This window comes from Lentinus tigrinus, assembly GCF_003813185.1.
Source record: "Lentinus tigrinus ALCF2SS1-7 unplaced genomic scaffold L226scaffold_8, whole genome shotgun sequence".
Classification (NCBI taxonomy): domain Eukaryota; kingdom Fungi; phylum Basidiomycota; class Agaricomycetes; order Polyporales; family Polyporaceae; genus Lentinus; species Lentinus tigrinus.
This window is the reverse complement of record NW_027137917.1, coordinates 287,533-303,810: the sequence shown is the minus strand read 5'-3', so window position 1 is coordinate 303,810 and position 16,278 is coordinate 287,533. Positions and strand designations below refer to the sequence as shown.

Here is a 16,278-nt window from a genome sequence, read left to right as displayed (position 1 = left end):
CAGATTCGACGGAAGGCAAGAGTCTGATTCAGAGGGAGGCGGGAGAGTTCTCAGCAGGGGTTCTCAGGCGCCGAGGATCCGTATGCTCAGACTTTTGGCAGCAGGTAGGCACATTCTTTCCTCCCATACCGTTCCAAGACCCGGAGGCTCTCTGCCTGCTCCATATCTGCGCTCCGCATATTGGCAGAGCTTTATTCGACGTCAATTCACGATGGAAGTCGACCCTCCCAGCATCGGAGGATCGGAGCCTTCTGCCGCGCCGAGTCCCATACCCAAGAGACCTCACGAGGACGGGGCACCAGATCACGGAACAGCATCGAAAAGACCCAAACCCGCGGACACTGCGCCCGAGGAAAGTGGGAAAGGGATCCATGTTGAGGGAGCAGGCGAAGGGGAGGCCAAGGGCCACGGAGAGATTGTTGAAGCCGCGGGTGAGAAGGGCAAGGGAGACAAGCGCGGCGACATGCAGAAGAAACAGAGGGGAAAGAAGGGAAAAGAAAAGGAGTACGTCCGCAGTCGACGTCGGGGCACACGTCCTGAGGGCCAGGAGGCTCCTCTGCCAGAAAACGGCGAGCCGAAGGCGCCGCGACTCCCCAAGAGACCGTGTGCGTTGCTGATCGGGTTCTGTGGGGATGGGTACAATGGAATGCAGATGTGCGTCTTCATCTTTGTCGAGCGTATGCGTGGGATGAACGCTTGGAACGCATGCCAGCCAGCCGGACCCGAAGTTACGCACTATCGAGGGAGTGCTGTTCGATGCCCTTATCAAGGTGGGCGCGGTATCGCAAGATAATTCGGACAATCCGACGAAGGTGTGTAGTATGCATACTTCAAGCCCGAGCATCATTCCATGCTGATGACTTGCAGGTCAAGTTAGGAAGAGCTGCACGCACAGATGCAGGAGTCCACGCCGCGGGTAACGTCGTCTCCATGAAGCTCATCACCACCATACCTGGTGTCCCGGACCTCGTGGGTAGGATCAACGAGGAGTTGCCTCCGGAGATCCGACTATGGAGTATCGTACGTCTTGACCTCGTTACACCGCGCTAGCGCGAGGCTCACTAGCTTCCAGCTTCGAGTCCAGAACTCATTCAACGCACGAACGTCCGTCTCATCTTCGTCCCCTCGACCGGTCTCTCTTTGTTGACAATCAACCCATCAATTGTAACAGGACATGCGATAGCCGCAAGTACACGTATTTCTTCCCCTCGTACCTCATGATCCCGCCCAAACCGGACAGCGGCCTGCACAACTCGCTCAGAGAACAAGGAGCAGAGACGCAAGGACACCCTTTCTGGGAAGCCGGGAAATCCAACGAGACGAGCGCGGAGGACCTGCGGAGGAAACGGGCATACCGCATCACGCCAGAGCAGCTCGTGGCGCTCCGGGAAGCGGCGAAGAAATTCGAGGGGTCGCACAACTTCCACAACTTCACAGTGGGCAGGGACTTCCGGGATCGCAGCTGTCAGCGGTTCCTGAAATCGATAGAGGTAATTCTTGCATTCGCAGCAACCATCGTACTCAGTTGACATATCGCCACAGATTCTTGATCCTGCAGTCTATGGCGACACAGAGTGGATCGCCGTGTTGTTACACGGCCAGAGTTTTATGTTGCATCAGGTGAAGCATAAACATTGACCGCTTTGGCCCCAGTGAGCTGATATTTTGATAGATTGTAAGTCAGCGATGCGATGAGAGCTCATGCCGTTTGCTTACGCGTTATGCTCGGTGTTAGCGCAAGATGATTTCTGCCCTTGTACTCTCATGTCGGACGGGCACACCGCCACATCTCATCGAAGAGGTACGTGGAACGTCTCCCTCCTCCGGGCGGAAGACAAACTACAGATACTGTGCTGCGCAGATGTACGGACCCCGTCAAGTGTTCATACCCAAGATGCCCGCGCTTGGCCTTCTGCTGGAGTATCCAATTTTCGAGAGCTACAGCAAGCGCGTCGGGGGCGTTAACCAGAAGCTCCAGCCATCCGACCCCGATTATCGTCCGACAATTGACTTCGAGGTGCACAGGGCGCAGCTCGATGAATTCAAGGAACATCATATTTATTCGAAGATGCGCTCGATAGAGGATCAGTTCGGCATGTGAGTCATGCAGTGTTTCGGACTTCAGGCGTACCGGGGACGTACATACATAGCTGACCCGTGTCTCCCCCAGATTCGACGGCTGGATCCGGTCGATCGACGCCTATGCTGGCAACGATCTAGGGTACCTCAATCCCAAGGGTGTCATACCCACCACTGCAGTCATCAAACGGGGTGAGTTTCGTGCAAACCCGTTCCGGGAGAAGAAGCGCTTCGACGCGACTTCGTTCCCGGCAGGTGCTGGTGCCGAGAACCCTGCTTCCATCGAGGCCGAGGAGAGCTCCGAGGAGGAGGAGGAGACGCAGTTGCCGTTAGGCAAGGAAGAGCTCGCGGACATGGAGGGATGAGAGCCCGCCCTATGTACACGGCTTGTCTTCAGCAGCGAATAGTTAAGTTACAAGCTTAAGTGTAATGCTCATGTTGTCGCAGTATCTACAACTCTCCTCTACCTCCCGCGTCCCAGTACGAGCTGGGTCAAGCGTCATTGGCACGAAGCACTCGGGTCTGCCAGTCGCGTACGATAGGGATCTTCGACCGGGACCGCCATAACCAGTCTGCTTCCAGCTCCTCATGCGCCTCTGTAAAGACGACCTTCATCATGCGGAACCACTCGTCCTCCGGACCGTACGTCATCCAAGTGGCCTTCAGCGGGTCCCATGGCAGCGGCATCCACCCGGCATACTCCCAGTCAATGAGGCATACAACGGTAGCCCCGGAGCGCCACCTCTGCAGACCGCCAGGCAGTATCAAATTCTTCCGGAGGATGTCCCCGTGGCAGAATACAATGGGGACGTCCTCGCGCTCGATGAGGGGTTGGAGCTTGGGCTGCAGGGTATCTGCATTCCACGGGCAACCCAAACCGATCCAGAGCTGCTGGAAGAGATCTGGGGAAGTAGTGAAGATGCGAGGGTTGTCTGCTAGCCATGGGACACGGGGGTCGATGATGGGACTACCGGAAGCAAGGGAAATAGAGCGTTGTCCGGCGCGGGTGTGGGTTTGCTCGTGCAGGCTGGAGACTTGGTCTCGCAGCTGAACGGCGAGATGCGCTTTGTCCGATGCCGTGAGCTGGCCCCATACGTCCGCGACTGTGTCACCTTCGATCCACGTCGTGAGTAGGTACGTTTGCATCGCTGTGCATGCGCAGTCTATGAGTTTTGGCGCATGTACGCCGTCAAGGGCCTCGACGAACTGTAATGCAACAGCCTCGTTTCCTGTCGGATCGCTAGAGACCTTGAGGACGAGGTTCATCGGCAGGCGATAGATGCCACGGTAGTGGTGTTGATTCCCGGACAGTGAGCTGAATTTGCATAGGGTCTCGTAGAGCATGGGTTTCAGTCCTCGAGGAACATAGAAGAGTACCCATTCGAGAATGTCCATGAAATGTCGTGTCTTCGTGCTGGCGGTACAAGATCAAGAACGTTAGCTACTGCGGGACTGTTCTGATCGGCCTTAGTACTGGGTCTCCAGGCATCCGACTTGGCTGGAAGTACTCCTTACATCTCGCCTGGCTGGCAGAAAGTCTGCGCACTCATTCACTAGATCAAAATCCGCAACAATTCACTAATGAATCATGCACTTGCATACAGCTACGGTAGTGGTCATCGGCGTCGGCGGCAACCGCAACAGGGCATCCTCACAAGAAACCCGTCATCGTTTTCCTATTCAGGAAATGTCCATGAAATGGTAAGTGAAATATCAAGCTCTGTCATCCGCCGAAAGGCTGCTGAATTTCCGGCGACTGCGCCTCTCTAGGCTAAGGAAAGGTTGCGAGAACATTTCCTGAAGCTGCACGCGTATGGTTTAGCCAAGATCTGGAAGTTGGTTCCTTTCCTCCGAATTACTTACCATTTCTTGCGTCCGCAAAGGATGCGTTCTTTGCAGTGAGGCCTCGGACCGAACACTTATTTGTTCCTGTTTATCGGGCGCTAGGTAATTCACTATAAGTGCCTTCAATTTTTAAGCAAGTTCAACGTCCTCCATGCAACCAGCATTTCCTTGCATCTCATCTGCAATGTCAACATGCCCTGTAGCCTCATGCAGCACATTTCTTCACATTTCTTTGCATCACCTCGTAATATCTCTACGGTTCCTCTACGACCTCCTCAAGGACAACCTCGGCAAGTGCTCTCGATTTTTGGCTCTTCTGCCCACCCCCCTCTCCCTCTATGGCGTCTTTCTGCCCGAGCAGTGCTCTACGCATCCACCCTGCATCGGTTCTGGTGAAGCGCCAAGAAGAACGTATTCCGCTGTCTAATCTAACAGTGGGATGGGCGACTTATACAAATGCTGGCTTCGGTACGCATGAAGCTTGTCATGGTCTTTGCTCGCCCCACATGTACTGTCTTCCTCGTGTGTAAGATGTACGTACGTAACTTGAATATAACGTCTTTATCACTTGGCGCGGAGTGAGATGCTCCTTGTCCAAAATCCAACAGTTGATAGCGCTAGTGATACAAGATACTGGTAAACACTGCGAGCGTGATGTCGAACGGTCAGTCGAGGCTCGAGAGAACTCGGAACCATGGTATGATGCACTCTATGCACCAGCCCGTGCCCTGGCGAGCACGGCAGCGATAAGTCCAGGCACGTCGTTCGCTTGCAGATGCGCCCCGACGACGTCCTCGACATCCTCTGACAACCCTTCCACCTGGACCTCGCCAAGCATCCTCGAATTTGGGAGGAACAACAGCTTGATGAAGATCTGCCGCCGTTCTGTGGAGCCAACCGGTGTGACAGCGTAGGTGAGATGCAACTCGTTCTCCGACTCCGAATGTGCAGTCTCCAGGTCGAGCATCGTGCGATGCAGCGAAAGAGCGACCGTATACCTACATCATCCTCGCTGTCAGGTATCACGAATAGGGAAACGAGTGCTGCATTGACATACCAGTCATATAGCCCCACAACACGCCCATCCTGTACTTCCTTCTGCCCGGCGTTGACCTGCTTCTCCAACTCTGCTCTCTCTACTCGTAGCCGTTCGACCTCGACTGCACCGGCCTTAACACGCTCTTTGACAGTGTCGACCTGTGTGTTGACTTGTTGTAGCTCATCGTCAAGCTGCTGCATTTCCACGATTTGCGAGTCCAGTTGCGCGTTCGCGGCAGGGATCGTCAAACGGGGATGGGGGTGCGCTTGCCGCAGTCGAGTGAGGGTCAGCCGTGCATCGAGGATCTTGCTCGCGAGAGCCGCAGCCTCCTGTGACAATGTGCGGGCCTTGTTGTAGTCTTGATAGAGACGGGGTGAGTGGAAGAGATGGACGACGCGGCGGAGGCGGATGACGAGCGAGAGGAACTCTGGCGCAGGCACGCACCTTGCTCGACTAAGGGTGCAAGCGTACGGACATCACTATACTTCTCCGCGAGCCGTGCCTTCGCCGCTGAGAGGATCTCCTTTTTCTTCTCATTGTCGATACGGAGGAGTTCGTTATCGTCGGCGTTGATGTTTGGAGCCTCGTCGCTCACGATAGTCTTCACATACTGATCCTTGGCCTTCTGCTCCAGGTACTGGAACTTGAGGTTACGCAAGAATGACTGTCATGGGGGCGCATGTATACAATCAATAGGAATGAGGGAATGTTGGACGTGGATTAGACTACTAATATAGCCCGAAGCAAAGAGCGAGACGCACAATCTGCGAGGCAACCTCTGCCGCGACGATTGCAGGGTCCGTCGTCCCAGCGACACCCTCCGATACCAGTCCGGGGTCCTTTGCAAGAGTGCTTTGCAGAGTATCGAAGCGATTCTGGTCCTCGACAATGTTTAGCTTCGCACTCTCGAGTTTGGTTTGGAGGGCACGGGCAGCATCGAGTTTGTCAGAGTTGTCGTTGTCCATCGTAAGAGATGCCATCGCCAAGACGCAGAGCAAGAAGGACGTGCAGTGCAGCTTGTGGGGTGTTGTAAGTAAGCCAGTTGGTGGAGGGCTCGAGGTAATAGTATGCCGTGCCCACGTTGCGCGACTCCGAGTCGGACGCGTCGAGAGTACACGTGATCGTGCTGCAGGTGCTGAATTCCCACGTAGCAATCGACCTGAACTTCGACTATCTCAGGACTACCTCGACCACCACCTCGAGTTTGTCGGGCATCGAGCTGCGGAGCCCGACGTGCTGGCTGTGGGTCCTGGTGTGCTTGAAGTGCGTGGTTTCTACAATCTCCATTTTAAAAAGGCTTACTGAGTTGAATATTCTGTTCAGAATTGATCCTTCCCAATATAGCTGCGAAACATGATTTCGTCTAGTACATCGTACCGTGCGCATCCAGCAAACACTCTATTGCTTGCCCGACGCGATGTTCTCAGACCAAGAAGTGTACTCTTCTTTGCCAACTCAAGACCATCACATTAGGGCCCAGCCCTCGAGGGCGATAATGAAGGATAAAAGAGACATCGCAGACCTGAGCCACCGCGTCGAGACAGTGATGGCAGCTCGGTGAGTAGCTGCATTGGCCAGGCTCAATCTCTCTCCCACAATCACCTCGACTTCAAAGGACTGTCGTGCCATGGCACGGAGGAACGAACCGGCGTCACTGTATACCGGGTGCTGGGGTGCGATCTGCCCGGCGGAGAGGATGTCGGATTGGAAGCATGAAGGCCCCAGGTTCAACTGTAATAAACTGCGGTGAGCGTCGCAGTAGACTTTCCATATGGAGTTTACTGATATTCCATGCAGGGCTGATCTCGACGGAAGACAGCGCCTCGAGGAAACCTTCGAGCGCAGCGACCTTGTGAGCATACTCAACTCACTTGACGTTTAGAGTAATTGACTGACCGTACTTATTAGCGTCATAGAACGGCGAGAAAGCGTATGCGATAACAGCGCTATTCTGGCCTTGTGGCATGTTCTCCTTCTGGAAGAACCACACGGTCTCCTGAGGGACATGCACGGCGGAGTTGACTTCGAACAATTGCCATATGGAGGTCGTCTGGAATGCCCTCCGTCTCTACTGCAACGATAAACTTGGCGTATTTGAACACGATATCAACGCGCCCGAACATCTCCTTCGCTCCTTGAGATGCCTCCAGTTCCTGAAAAGTGGCTTGGTCAGCATCAAGGTCTTCATACGCGCGTATGTCCGACTCAGCGGCACTAGTCCACGGATATCATTCACACATGCGCAGCCAACGCGGGAGGAACACATCCACCGCTCCGAGCGAATCAAGGCCACCGGGTGAGGTGAGGATCGCACATATACTAAAGGTTTGTGGTGCACAGCTGCGTATCATTCAAGGACGCCTGATTGTATGTAGCCTTGTCTTCACTAATAGCATCGAAGCCGTGCCATCCCCTGCTGTTCACGTACTCAAAGTCAAGTCTGCCCTCAATGTCATTGATCTTCAGGTCCACTTGTACAATATGTCCAACGTTACATTAGCGTCATATCTTATCTCCGTTCCCTTCCAGCGCGATGTTGTCTGACCAAGACGCATACTCGTCCACTACCTTCGTCAAATCCGCAATGTGCGCCCGGATGTTGCCGACAGAATCTTTACCCAATGGCAAATGGAGAGGAGGACTGGCGAGCTTGGTAAGCTCGAAGATCTTCTGTACGCCCTTGTCGGGGTCGCTGAAGGGGAGCTTCCGGATGTCTTCCGAGAACAACTTGCGGATCGTGCTAGTGATCGAGGTCGGGTCCGCATACGCGGGGTGCTGAGGCACGAACTGGTTCGCGGTGACGATCTCGGTGAGGAAGGCTCCCGGCTCGACTAACGAGACCTATGTACCATGTGAGGAGAGGTGAGCAGTGATTGACTTGTTTCCATGTGAGAACTCATACCTTGATGTTCCATGCAGGGTTGAGCTCCTTCTGTAACGTCTCGCTGAAGCCCTCCAGCGCTATGGGTACATCAGTGACGTAGCCCTATCTGAGTATCTTTCCATCTGAAAGCTCACCATGCTTGGAGGCTCCATAGAACGCCATCACGGGGTGGGAGACGATCCCTACCGTGGCGCTGTTTTGGACGAGATGCCCTCCCTGAGGCCGGTTCTCTTCACGGAAGAAACGGACGGCTTCCTGGGAAACGTGGACGGCACCCCAGAAGTTGACTTCGAACATTTGGCGTGCAGGATCGTCGGGAATGGTCTCGGCCTCCCCGAGCACGCCGTAGCCGGCGTTATTGAACACGATGTCGACGCGTCCAAAGGCCGCCTTGGCCTTCCGGAACACCTCCTTGATCTCCTCGTGGTTAGAGACGTCGAGTTTGACGACGATGAGCTGGGAGGATGGGTACTGTGAAGCAAATTCGGCGAGCATGGAGGGCTTGCGCATGGTTGCGACGACCTTGTCGCCGTGCGAGAGGGCACACCGGACCATCGCGCGGCCAAAGCCGGACGACGCTCCAGTCACTGAGGAGAAAGAAGCATGGTTAGCGCCAGTCAAGGGTCAACGGTGTGGCATGCATACCCAGCCAGACACGGGGTGCAGACATGTTCGACGTATTAGTGAGTGGTTGTCTGCTTCCAGATGCCGTCTTCGGGTCCTTATATGCTCGTACATCCAGGATTCGCCGTCGCCAGACGAGAATAAAGCCGCCGCTCCTCCGTCATTCTGACCTGCATACGCAGGCACGAGACACCCCGACGGGACCCATCCCGCCCGAGTTCCTGTATGATACGGCTGGAGACGGTTACTCGGGGAATAAGGTGAGTGCAGTTCCCCAGCTTTCGTGGATGTCCGCTCGGGATATGTCTTGCATCCGCAGCGTTCTTCCCCGTTTGGACATGTCGATAGTGGACTTCGCGCATGGAAACTGTCTTGGCCTGACTTCATTTCCCGATCGGAATACATACACCAGTTCTCGACGGGACCAGAGCCATGCTCAGCTACGTATACGCGGACCAATGGTGCGTAACGGGTTAACACCCCGGAGGCACGGGAAATACCTCAGAACCAGGAAGTACTCTCCGCGCGACACTCACAAATGCCGGATCTGAGTCGGAGCCAAGTATACCAAGGACGACGGACCTCATCCTGCCTCGACATACGCGCCGGCGCTGCAGAATAGGAGCCTGAAGCGACCGTCAAGCCAGGTCCTTGCTGCTCGTCCCGCCAGTTAAAGCCTCTGCGCAGCAGATGCTCCCAACAGCCACCCGGACAGTCGCATCCACGGTGGAACTCGAGCGGCCTACGGGCCGGCCATGGTGGATGATAGGTGGAAGTATGTCCCGCTTTTGCTGCCTCTCCGTCAGTTTTTCGTAAATCATATGAACACTCGCAGAATTTCATCTCATCTATCCTCGCAGGTATACTTACGTGCGAGAATCGTTCCTAATGTTGGTCTAACGCCGAGGCTACAGAGGTTCCGAGTCATCAACCCTACTTGATTTCCAAGGCTCTCCATTACCGGTCCCCTTCGTATGCGAGGTCGTCTGACCAAGACGCATGTTCTTCCACCGTCTGCGTCAACTCCGCAGCATACCCTCGGATGAAGCCGACAGAGTCTTTGCCAAGTGGGATACGGAGAGGAGGATGGGCAAGCCTGGTGAGTTCGAAGATCTTCTGTACACCCTTGGAAGTGTCGCTTAGCTGGCGCATACGAGCAGTATCCCTCGGTTCCTGCTGAATCTTGCGAATCGTGTCAAGAGCAGGGTTTGAATTCGCATGTGCAGGGTGCTGAGGCGCGAGCTGAAGGGTGGACATGATCTCGGTGTCGAAGCCTGGATCCAGGCTCTACCATTGTGACCTGTGCAAGTAGAGGTGAGCGATGCCGTGCTATTCGATCGTTTAGTAGACTCATACTTTGACGTTCCATGCAGGATCGACTTCCTTGTATAGTGTCTTGCTGAAACCCTCGAGAGTTGCGCGTATATCAACAATGCTGCCTCTGGTCATTAGGTTGGCGCTCACCATGTTTGGCCGCTCCGTAGAAACCCATGTTTGGATAAGCGATAATTCCTACTGCGGCGCTGTTCTGGATGAGGTGCCCACCATGAGGTTTGTTCTCTTCGCGGAAGAAGCGAACAGCCTCCTGAGAGACATGGACCGCCCCAGAAGTTAACCTCGAACATCTGATGGGCAAGGTTGTCGGGGATCCCCTCTGCTTCGCCGGCAACGGCATAGCCGGCGTTATTGAAGACGAGGTCGACACGTCCTTGGCCTTCTGGAAAGCCTGCTTGATCTCGTCGTGCTTGATGACGTCGAGCTTGATGAGGATAAGTTGTGTCTGGGGGTATTCGGATGCGAATGACTCGTGCGGAGGGCCGGCGCATAGTCGCGACCACATTGTCTCCGTACCCTAAGGCGCACCGAGCCAACTCGAAACCAAAGCCCGACGATGTGCCAGTGACTGTACAGAGACCATCAGCAACGTCATCATCTGTGTGCGAGGGCTCCAAGACATACTGAGCCAAACACGGGATGAAGAGGACATTGGGTATGACGCTATGGCGGAATCAGTACTTGTGCAGACAACTATCTTCCAGGTCTCTCCTTATGTACAGCCGAGGAGCCATCCGACGAGGCTGTCTAGTGAAATATCTCGGTCTTCTCTGCACGGACGTTACATTCCCCGCTCGGTATATAGAGCTATGCACGGCTGTTGAATAGAACGGTGGCCGAAACAATTCGTACGCCCCCGGCATGTCTCGCTTTTCGGTCTGCAAGGCCGATCGGCATATGCACGTAATCGCAAACCATAGGCCTAACAATGTCTCTGAACTACGTGAGTAATCATAGGCAATCGCCAAATCGTATGAACGGGCGATGAACGCCGTTAAGTACAGCTTCGTACAGCGTTCGAGCTTCTCCTTCAAGTTCAGGCGTCTTCTCTACTCAGCCCCTCGGACCAAGAAACGTACTCCTCCGCCTCCCGCATCAAACGTGCAACCTTGGTGCGCACTAACTCCCGAGATCCCTTCCCTAGCACAAGACGAAGGGGCGGTGACGGCAATTCGCTCAGACGGTATAGCGCCCTCGAGGCCTTGTTGATGTCTCCCTTGACATCGTAGATAGTACCTGTCGAGCCGCCGGTGAGGCTGGCCAGCAAGGCTTCGCGAGCCATCGTCGAGGATAGCCCTGGTTTATCGTAGGCTTGATGTGGAGGCGGCTTCGGCATCGCAGCAGTAGCGTTAGTCTTGAATGCCCCCAGCGGAACAATGGTTACCCGGGTTGGCGGGCAGTCAATCATACTCGAGGAGTGAAAGGCAGGCGGTACTAACTTTGATGTTCCATTCAGGGTCCAGCTCCATGGCTAACGTTTCAGTCAGACTCTCCATTGCTGATAAATATCAAGTTAGCCAGCTCCGGTAGATGTGAGCGACTTGACTAACCATGCTTGCTGGCGCAGTAAAAGCCACAAACCGGGTAACCCGCAACTCCCGAAGCGGAGCTGATATGTATGATGCGTGCACCCTTCCCAGGCTCATTCACTTCGCGGAAGACCCTCACTGCCTCCTGAAGGACATGCGCCCCGCCCCAGAAGTTTGTCTCGAACATGGCGTGAGCGAGGTCGTCTGGCATGCCCTCGACTTCTGCTGCTATCGCATAGGCAGCATTGTTGACCACGACGTCAAGACGTCCGTACGTCTCGTGAGATTGTGGGAAGGCATCAAGAATATCCTGATGTTCGGTAACGTCAAGCTTCACCAGTAGTAGTCGCGTCGTCGAGTATCGTTCCGCGAGTTCTTTGAGCGGGGCCGCGTTGGGGTTGCGAGCGGTGGCAACGACGATGTCTCCATGCTCGAGTGCACAACGGGTTATTGCTAGCGGGCCCAAGGCCAGAAGTAGTGCCTGTAACTATAGAGGGGTGATAAACCACAGTATGCAAGCACTGAGAGGTTGCGAACGCTTGCTGAACCAAACACGGGGAGTCACAGACATGGCCGAGGATGGATGTGGTGGGTGGTCGGGATGTGTTCGCACAGGCCCGACTTGCATGACATTATATCTCACGCAGACGATGATCTCACATTAATCATGGCAAGGTGTTCTTCTGAAAACCACCGGGAGTGTCTCGTTTGTAAGACTTGTTATCAACAGATCTCACCCCTGGTGTATCAATGTCGGTGACTTCGCAGGAATCCGGAGACCTTGTCAGCCTAATTCATCCACAGGGATCACGAGGGACTTTACCTGGAATTAGATATATATCGAAGCTGTATGCTCTTGCGAGCATTCAAGACTTTCCGGAAATAAGTAAAGGGTGATATTCGGATGACAATGGTATATGGAAGAGCAAAGAGATTACGCAGTACGTACTACATACATAGACATCACCATTGTTGTTAGCTTGCATCGTCGAGATAGACCAGTATATACAACGAACACTAGAGATGGGCACTGAGCATTAGCAGACATCGAGCGCAGGAGAAGTCCCAGGGCACCACAAGAGAGGTGACCGGGAAGCGAGAAGAAGCGGGAACAGCGTGCACGCACGCCTCTACGCTGGTGGATCATACGCCAAGTCCGAGAAGAAGAAGTCACTGTTTGTTGGCGGAGGACCAGCCACGAGTCCGCTCGGAATTTCGACCTTCTCTCCGGAGAGATCTGCACAGCGACGCGCAAAATGACACGAGGTTAGCATCTAACCAACCGGTCACACCCTGCAGGATGCGACGAACCTAGCAGCTTTATCTTGAGTCCGATCTCGGTCAGCGCCTGGACAAACAACTCCGTCTCTTGCGACGCAACATGACCGCCATCTCTTCTCAGCATATTAAGCCCGTCGGTCCAATCTGCCCAGCGTGCCTGGTCAGGGGCGATCTGATCGGCGAGCGAGCCACCGCTGGTGCTGAGCAACGAGAACGAGAGGCTAGAGGCGAGAAGCGGGGAACTGGAGCCGAGTGGGACATCGGTCTGGTCTCCCCTGATGTGCGGGAAGGGCGCGCAAGTCCCCGTCGCGACCTCACTGATCATCGCGATCTCAATGCGCTCGGGAAGATCTTCCAGCCCTTTACGCACGGGAAACTTGACGGCGCTGTCGACATAGTGCAAGTACTTCAGACCGGCATCCTGTAGTAGAACAGATAGTTGATCATGAATGTGTCTGAACATGGGAAAAATCATGGTGCTTACCAGCCGCAAGAATCGCCAGGGTCGCGTCGGACGTTTCAGGGTATCTCGGGGCACCGTAGTAGCCAGCGGGATGCCATTCATGAACCAAGCACCCTCCAAAAGACAATGGACGCGTTGCTGCCGCACGAATTCGAAGGACTCCTTGTACAGTTTCGCCCGCAGGTTGCTGGAGATGCTGTTGGTATACACCAAGACTACGTGATCGTATCACTTACCGAATCGGGATTTTACTCATGATATCGTCCTCCATCTCGAGCTCTTGCATCTGCCTGTCGCGAACGGCACGGTACTCGCATTCGAGGAATTCCTGCTCGACCTCATGCCATGGTCGAATGTTCTCCCTCTTCAAGGCGACCTTCACCCTAGTACGCATAGGATGTCAATTTTCCGACCAATTGGTACACGTGCGAAATTGATACTTACTGGCTTCTTGTCAAGGCTACTAATCTCGGGAAATCGCCGGTCGAAGAACCGCTCTCATTCCACATGCGGAGGAAGAACTGCAACGCCAACGAATGAACTTTGTAGAAGTTCAAAAAGAACGGCTGGAAGGTTGTCGATGTCGAGTCTGTAGTTCCGGTATAATGTCAGCACAGAAAGTCGGTGACGTGAAAGAATGTAACACACATCCGGGTGCATAGATAGCCCAGTGCTCGGACAGCAGGTCGGTCACTTCGTTCGATGCCTTCGCGATTGGACATCTCCGCTCTTCCGGTCGACTGAGCTGTTCTTGCACTACCTTCGCCCAATAGTCGGGATCCTTCTCCACGAAGTATTTCTGCAGTCGCTACTCAGCATCCGATCTTAACTCCGATCAACCACAGAAGACGCACCAGACAGTCAAGACCGAGGACGCCAACTTCCCTAAACTCGTGCCCAATATCTTCCGTGTCGAATCCGAGCTTGCGCCACTTGATGAGCGTGACAGCGTCTTCCCGCTCTTCCTGCAACTTGCTTTTCTCCCAAATAAACTGGAGCGCAGAACTGTGCAGTGGCTCGAAGTCCGGCTCCACGAGTGTGGTCTTCTTGCGGAAGGTCACCCGCACCATGTTTGCTTGGAAGTCCAGGATACATGATGTGAGGTCCTCAATGGTGTGTGACGACATGAGGCGCTGTTGACTCAATATGAGGGGTGCATATAGTCACTACGAGAGGAGGGAAACGTACTATGACGGCCTTCCGGACGTTCAACCGCTCTAAGTCAGCGATGAACTCGTCCCATCTTGGATCGCTCGCGTGCGCCAAGAGCGAGTTGATCAACATCATACTGTTCCATTGTAAGTGGCGGTCTTCAAACAGAGTTGAATGTGCCAGACGAACCTATACAGTGCCATGGTAGTATCCGCGCTCCCCAATCTGCTTACGACGGTCTCCAACAATCGCCTCTCTTTGCGCATCTGTTCAAACACGACATCGAAGCCGTATCTATATACAGAGCCTGAAGGTGGTGACGGCGGCCCTCTGCTCGAGCTTGGAGCATGCACACCTTGAGCGCTGCTCGGGTCGGCCTCTACCAACTTCTTGAGGATAGCAGTCGCAGGCCGACATACGTTGATGGGGGATTGTTCGGAGGAAAGAATCTGAACAACCTTAAGAATGAAAGAGTTGTCAAGGGTGGCCCATCCGTAGTCAAGTTCCATGAGGTTCTGCATCGCTGTCAAGGCATACTGTATACGGCGTTAGACGGTCGCTCCCGACTTGTGGTGTGGTATGCGGAATCACTGACGGCGAGAATGTTGCCATGGGAGGTGTTGATAACGTCGATGAGCTCATGGAGGCCGTCTCGTTGCAGAAACTCGTTGGCAAATTGCTCTTCCTGTATAAGATATCAATAAACTCGGGAGCCTGGAATAAGAACAGAGCACGTACTCGAATCAGCTTGCGCAACGCGGTGAGCGCGAGACCTAATTTTGCGTCTCTCGCACTGAGCTTCTCAACGATTTCGGCAGCTTCAATCGCAGGCGCATTGACTAGCCTACAGAGGCATGGATTGGATGGGCGTGTCTCCAACATAAGACGGGCTGGAACTCACTTCAGATTGACCTTCCCCTTAATCTTCTTCCTCAAGTTGTCGCTCGTAACCAGCTCGTCATTCTCATCCCGCAAAGCGTAGACTGCTGGCGGGTCTTTCAACTTTAGGCTGATACATAGTTGCCGGATGACATCTTCGACTGCTAAGCTCGGCTCTATGCGTGTCCGGACGGTCATGCCCTCCTTGGTCGTGACATTGTTGGTGGGGACGAGCCCGCCCTTGGGCTGCGAAGACTTGCCATTTGTCGGTGGGTTGGAGAGGGTCGGCGTAGGGGGAAGTTGGGAGCCGCCCTCGCCAGACGGATACGAGGACATGGGTGGGTATGATTAGCACGTCTGGCAAGGAGCACAATTATAAGCTTCTTCGATGAGTGAAACACTTCGGCCTGCGAAGTGATGCGCGACAGGAGCGGTGAAGATTTCTACGAGCGACAGTGTAGACGGTGATACAAGTCCACCCGACCACCCAGATCCTGCTTCCCTCCACCGCGACCAACAGAAACGCACTCCTTCTACGCCTTGCTTCCAGACAAAGATGATGCAACTCACATGCGTGGATTATGCCCAAACTCTTCGTGGAATGCAGGTATACACTGTGGAACAGGGAGAGAGTATCAGCGTCTGGTCAAACTTTAAGACAGTGCTGGACGTGGGATCAGATATGCGAACTAACATCTAACGTGCTATGAGCACTCAGACTGACGTGCAAATATAATAGATATGAAGGTTCATCACGAAGAGGACTGGGAAGGAACGAAACTCACCAGGATGGTAAACGGTGGTGTGAACGAGTATAAGTTAATCCAAGAGCATGAGACGTAGGTCGGCACACAATGAGAGAGATCTTAGGGGGTATGAGGAATAAGGATAGCGATAGAGGCGAAGAGAGTAGAGGATGGCGGTGCGCTGCAGCCCGGTGTCAATTTTCCAGGGAAGGATAAGTTACGAAGTACGAGACCGCACAAGCCCCCCGAGCTCTGCTATGAACCCAGAGGTAGAGCAACGACGGAGATGTTGAGGCCGACGGCAACGTCCAGTTGGAGGTCGGGACAACTCGGGCGAGGGATGTGTTGGCGACGGGGGCGGGACAGATGTGGGCGTCGACACTCAGGATAGCCGACGCGCGTCTCGTCCACGCCACAATGCC

General features: G+C 54.2%; 7 protein-coding genes across 7 annotated transcripts; 2 read left to right on the top strand and 5 right to left on the bottom strand.

Moving 5' to 3' along the window:
- Positions 1-85: 85 nt before the first annotated feature.
- Positions 86-2,634, top strand: L226DRAFT_533437 (tRNA pseudouridine synthase). The gene is given in 10 exon segments (XM_067680456.1): positions 86-654; positions 713-812; positions 868-1,020; positions 1,073-1,104; positions 1,172-1,490; positions 1,543-1,620; positions 1,634-1,636; positions 1,736-1,801; positions 1,862-2,097; positions 2,171-2,634. 10 exon segments carry the CDS (start codon positions 212-214, stop codon positions 2,442-2,444), a joined length of 1,704 nt encoding a protein of 567 aa, XP_067536893.1. The 5' UTR covers positions 86-211; the 3' UTR covers positions 2,445-2,634.
- L226DRAFT_373319 (protein kinase subdomain-containing protein PKL) lies at positions 2,165-3,491 on the bottom strand. Its single transcript, XM_067674328.1, has one exon. The coding sequence runs from the start codon at positions 3,472-3,474 to the stop codon at positions 2,572-2,574; it is 903 nt and encodes a 300-aa protein (XP_067536892.1). The 5' UTR covers positions 3,475-3,491; the 3' UTR covers positions 2,165-2,571.
- Positions 3,492-4,507: 1,016 nt separating this feature from the next.
- Positions 4,508-6,029, bottom strand: L226DRAFT_483961 (uncharacterized protein). The gene is made up of 4 exons (XM_067677035.1): positions 5,725-6,029; positions 5,408-5,627; positions 4,982-5,321; positions 4,508-4,922 (listed from the first exon to the last, which is right to left on the bottom strand). The coding sequence occupies exons 1-4, from the start codon at positions 5,941-5,943 to the stop codon at positions 4,634-4,636; spliced, it is 1,068 nt and encodes a 355-aa protein (XP_067536891.1). The 5' UTR covers positions 5,944-6,029; the 3' UTR covers positions 4,508-4,633.
- A 135-nt stretch (positions 6,030-6,164) lies between these two features.
- L226DRAFT_373093 (uncharacterized protein) lies at positions 6,165-7,316 on the top strand. Its single transcript, XM_067674327.1, has 6 exons — positions 6,165-6,226; positions 6,287-6,341; positions 6,391-6,520; positions 6,579-6,709; positions 6,761-6,815; positions 6,872-7,316. The coding sequence occupies exons 2-6, from the start codon at positions 6,317-6,319 to the stop codon at positions 7,044-7,046; spliced, it is 516 nt and encodes a 171-aa protein (XP_067536890.1). The 5' UTR covers positions 6,165-6,226; positions 6,287-6,316; the 3' UTR covers positions 7,047-7,316.
- Positions 7,317-7,321: 5 nt separating this feature from the next.
- L226DRAFT_533433 (NAD(P)-binding protein) lies at positions 7,322-8,725 on the bottom strand. The gene is made up of 4 exons (XM_067680455.1): positions 8,493-8,725; positions 7,982-8,434; positions 7,866-7,924; positions 7,322-7,804 (listed from the first exon to the last, which is right to left on the bottom strand). Exons 1-4 carry the CDS (start codon positions 8,515-8,517, stop codon positions 7,466-7,468), a joined length of 876 nt encoding a protein of 291 aa, XP_067536889.1. The 5' UTR covers positions 8,518-8,725; the 3' UTR covers positions 7,322-7,465.
- Positions 8,726-9,428: 703 nt separating this feature from the next.
- Positions 9,429-11,906, bottom strand: L226DRAFT_569594 (NAD(P)-binding protein; the record flags this gene model as incomplete). The annotated part of the gene is made up of 9 exons (XM_067684330.1): positions 9,429-9,758; positions 9,828-9,878; positions 9,988-10,251; positions 10,323-10,374; positions 10,431-10,469; positions 10,886-11,133; positions 11,246-11,304; positions 11,357-11,822; positions 11,901-11,906. The coding sequence occupies 9 exons, from the start codon at positions 11,904-11,906 to the stop codon at positions 9,429-9,431; spliced, it is 1,515 nt and encodes a 504-aa protein (XP_067536888.1).
- A 559-nt stretch (positions 11,907-12,465) lies between these two features.
- On the bottom strand, positions 12,466-15,446 carry L226DRAFT_569593 (uncharacterized protein; the record flags this gene model as incomplete). Its single annotated transcript, XM_067684329.1, has 12 exons — positions 12,466-12,572; positions 12,647-13,037; positions 13,101-13,266; positions 13,316-13,462; positions 13,524-13,668; positions 13,728-13,878; positions 13,934-14,212; positions 14,268-14,367; positions 14,421-14,767; positions 14,827-14,916; positions 14,970-15,075; positions 15,133-15,446. 12 exons carry the CDS (start codon positions 15,444-15,446, stop codon positions 12,466-12,468), a joined length of 2,343 nt encoding a protein of 780 aa, XP_067536887.1.
- Between the last annotated feature and the right edge of the window lie 832 nt (positions 15,447-16,278).

Bases quoted from the DNA above. Each gene is read 5' to 3' on its own strand.
- L226DRAFT_533437 (XM_067680456.1), top strand. From the start codon at position 212: ATGGAAGTCGACCCTCCCAGCATCGGAGGATCGGAGCCTTCTGCCGCG. The intron at 1,491-1,542 runs GTAATTCTTGCA...ATATCGCCACAG, and splicing joins GGTTCCTGAAATCGATAGAG to ATTCTTGATCCTGCAGTCTA. The intron at 1,802-1,861 runs GTACGTGGAACG...TGTGCTGCGCAG, and splicing joins CGCCACATCTCATCGAAGAG to ATGTACGGACCCCGTCAAGT.
- L226DRAFT_373319 (XM_067674328.1), bottom strand. From the start codon at position 3,474: ATGGACATTCTCGAATGGGTACTCTTCTATGTTCCTCGAGGACTGAAA.
- L226DRAFT_483961 (XM_067677035.1), bottom strand. From the start codon at position 5,943: ATGGCATCTCTTACGATGGACAACGACAACTCTGACAAACTCGATGCT. The intron at 5,322-5,407 runs GTGCGTGCCTGC...GTCTCTATCAAG, and splicing joins TGCACCCTTAGTCGAGCAAG to ACTACAACAAGGCCCGCACA. The intron at 4,923-4,981 runs GTATGTCAATGC...AGGATGATGTAG, and splicing joins GTTGTGGGGCTATATGACTG to GTATACGGTCGCTCTTTCGC.
- L226DRAFT_373093 (XM_067674327.1), top strand. From the start codon at position 6,317: ATGATTTCGTCTAGTACATCGTACC. The intron at 6,342-6,390 runs GTGCGCATCCAG...CGATGTTCTCAG, and splicing joins TTCGTCTAGTACATCGTACC to ACCAAGAAGTGTACTCTTCT. The intron at 6,816-6,871 runs GTGAGCATACTC...CGTACTTATTAG, and splicing joins CCTTCGAGCGCAGCGACCTT to CGTCATAGAACGGCGAGAAA.
- L226DRAFT_533433 (XM_067680455.1), bottom strand. From the start codon at position 8,517: ATGTCTGCACCCCGTGTCTGGCTGG. The intron at 8,435-8,492 runs GTATGCATGCCA...CTTTCTCCTCAG, and splicing joins TGCACCCCGTGTCTGGCTGG to TGACTGGAGCGTCGTCCGGC. The intron at 7,925-7,981 runs GTGAGCTTTCAG...ATGTACCCATAG, and splicing joins CTATGGAGCCTCCAAGCATG to CGCTGGAGGGCTTCAGCGAG.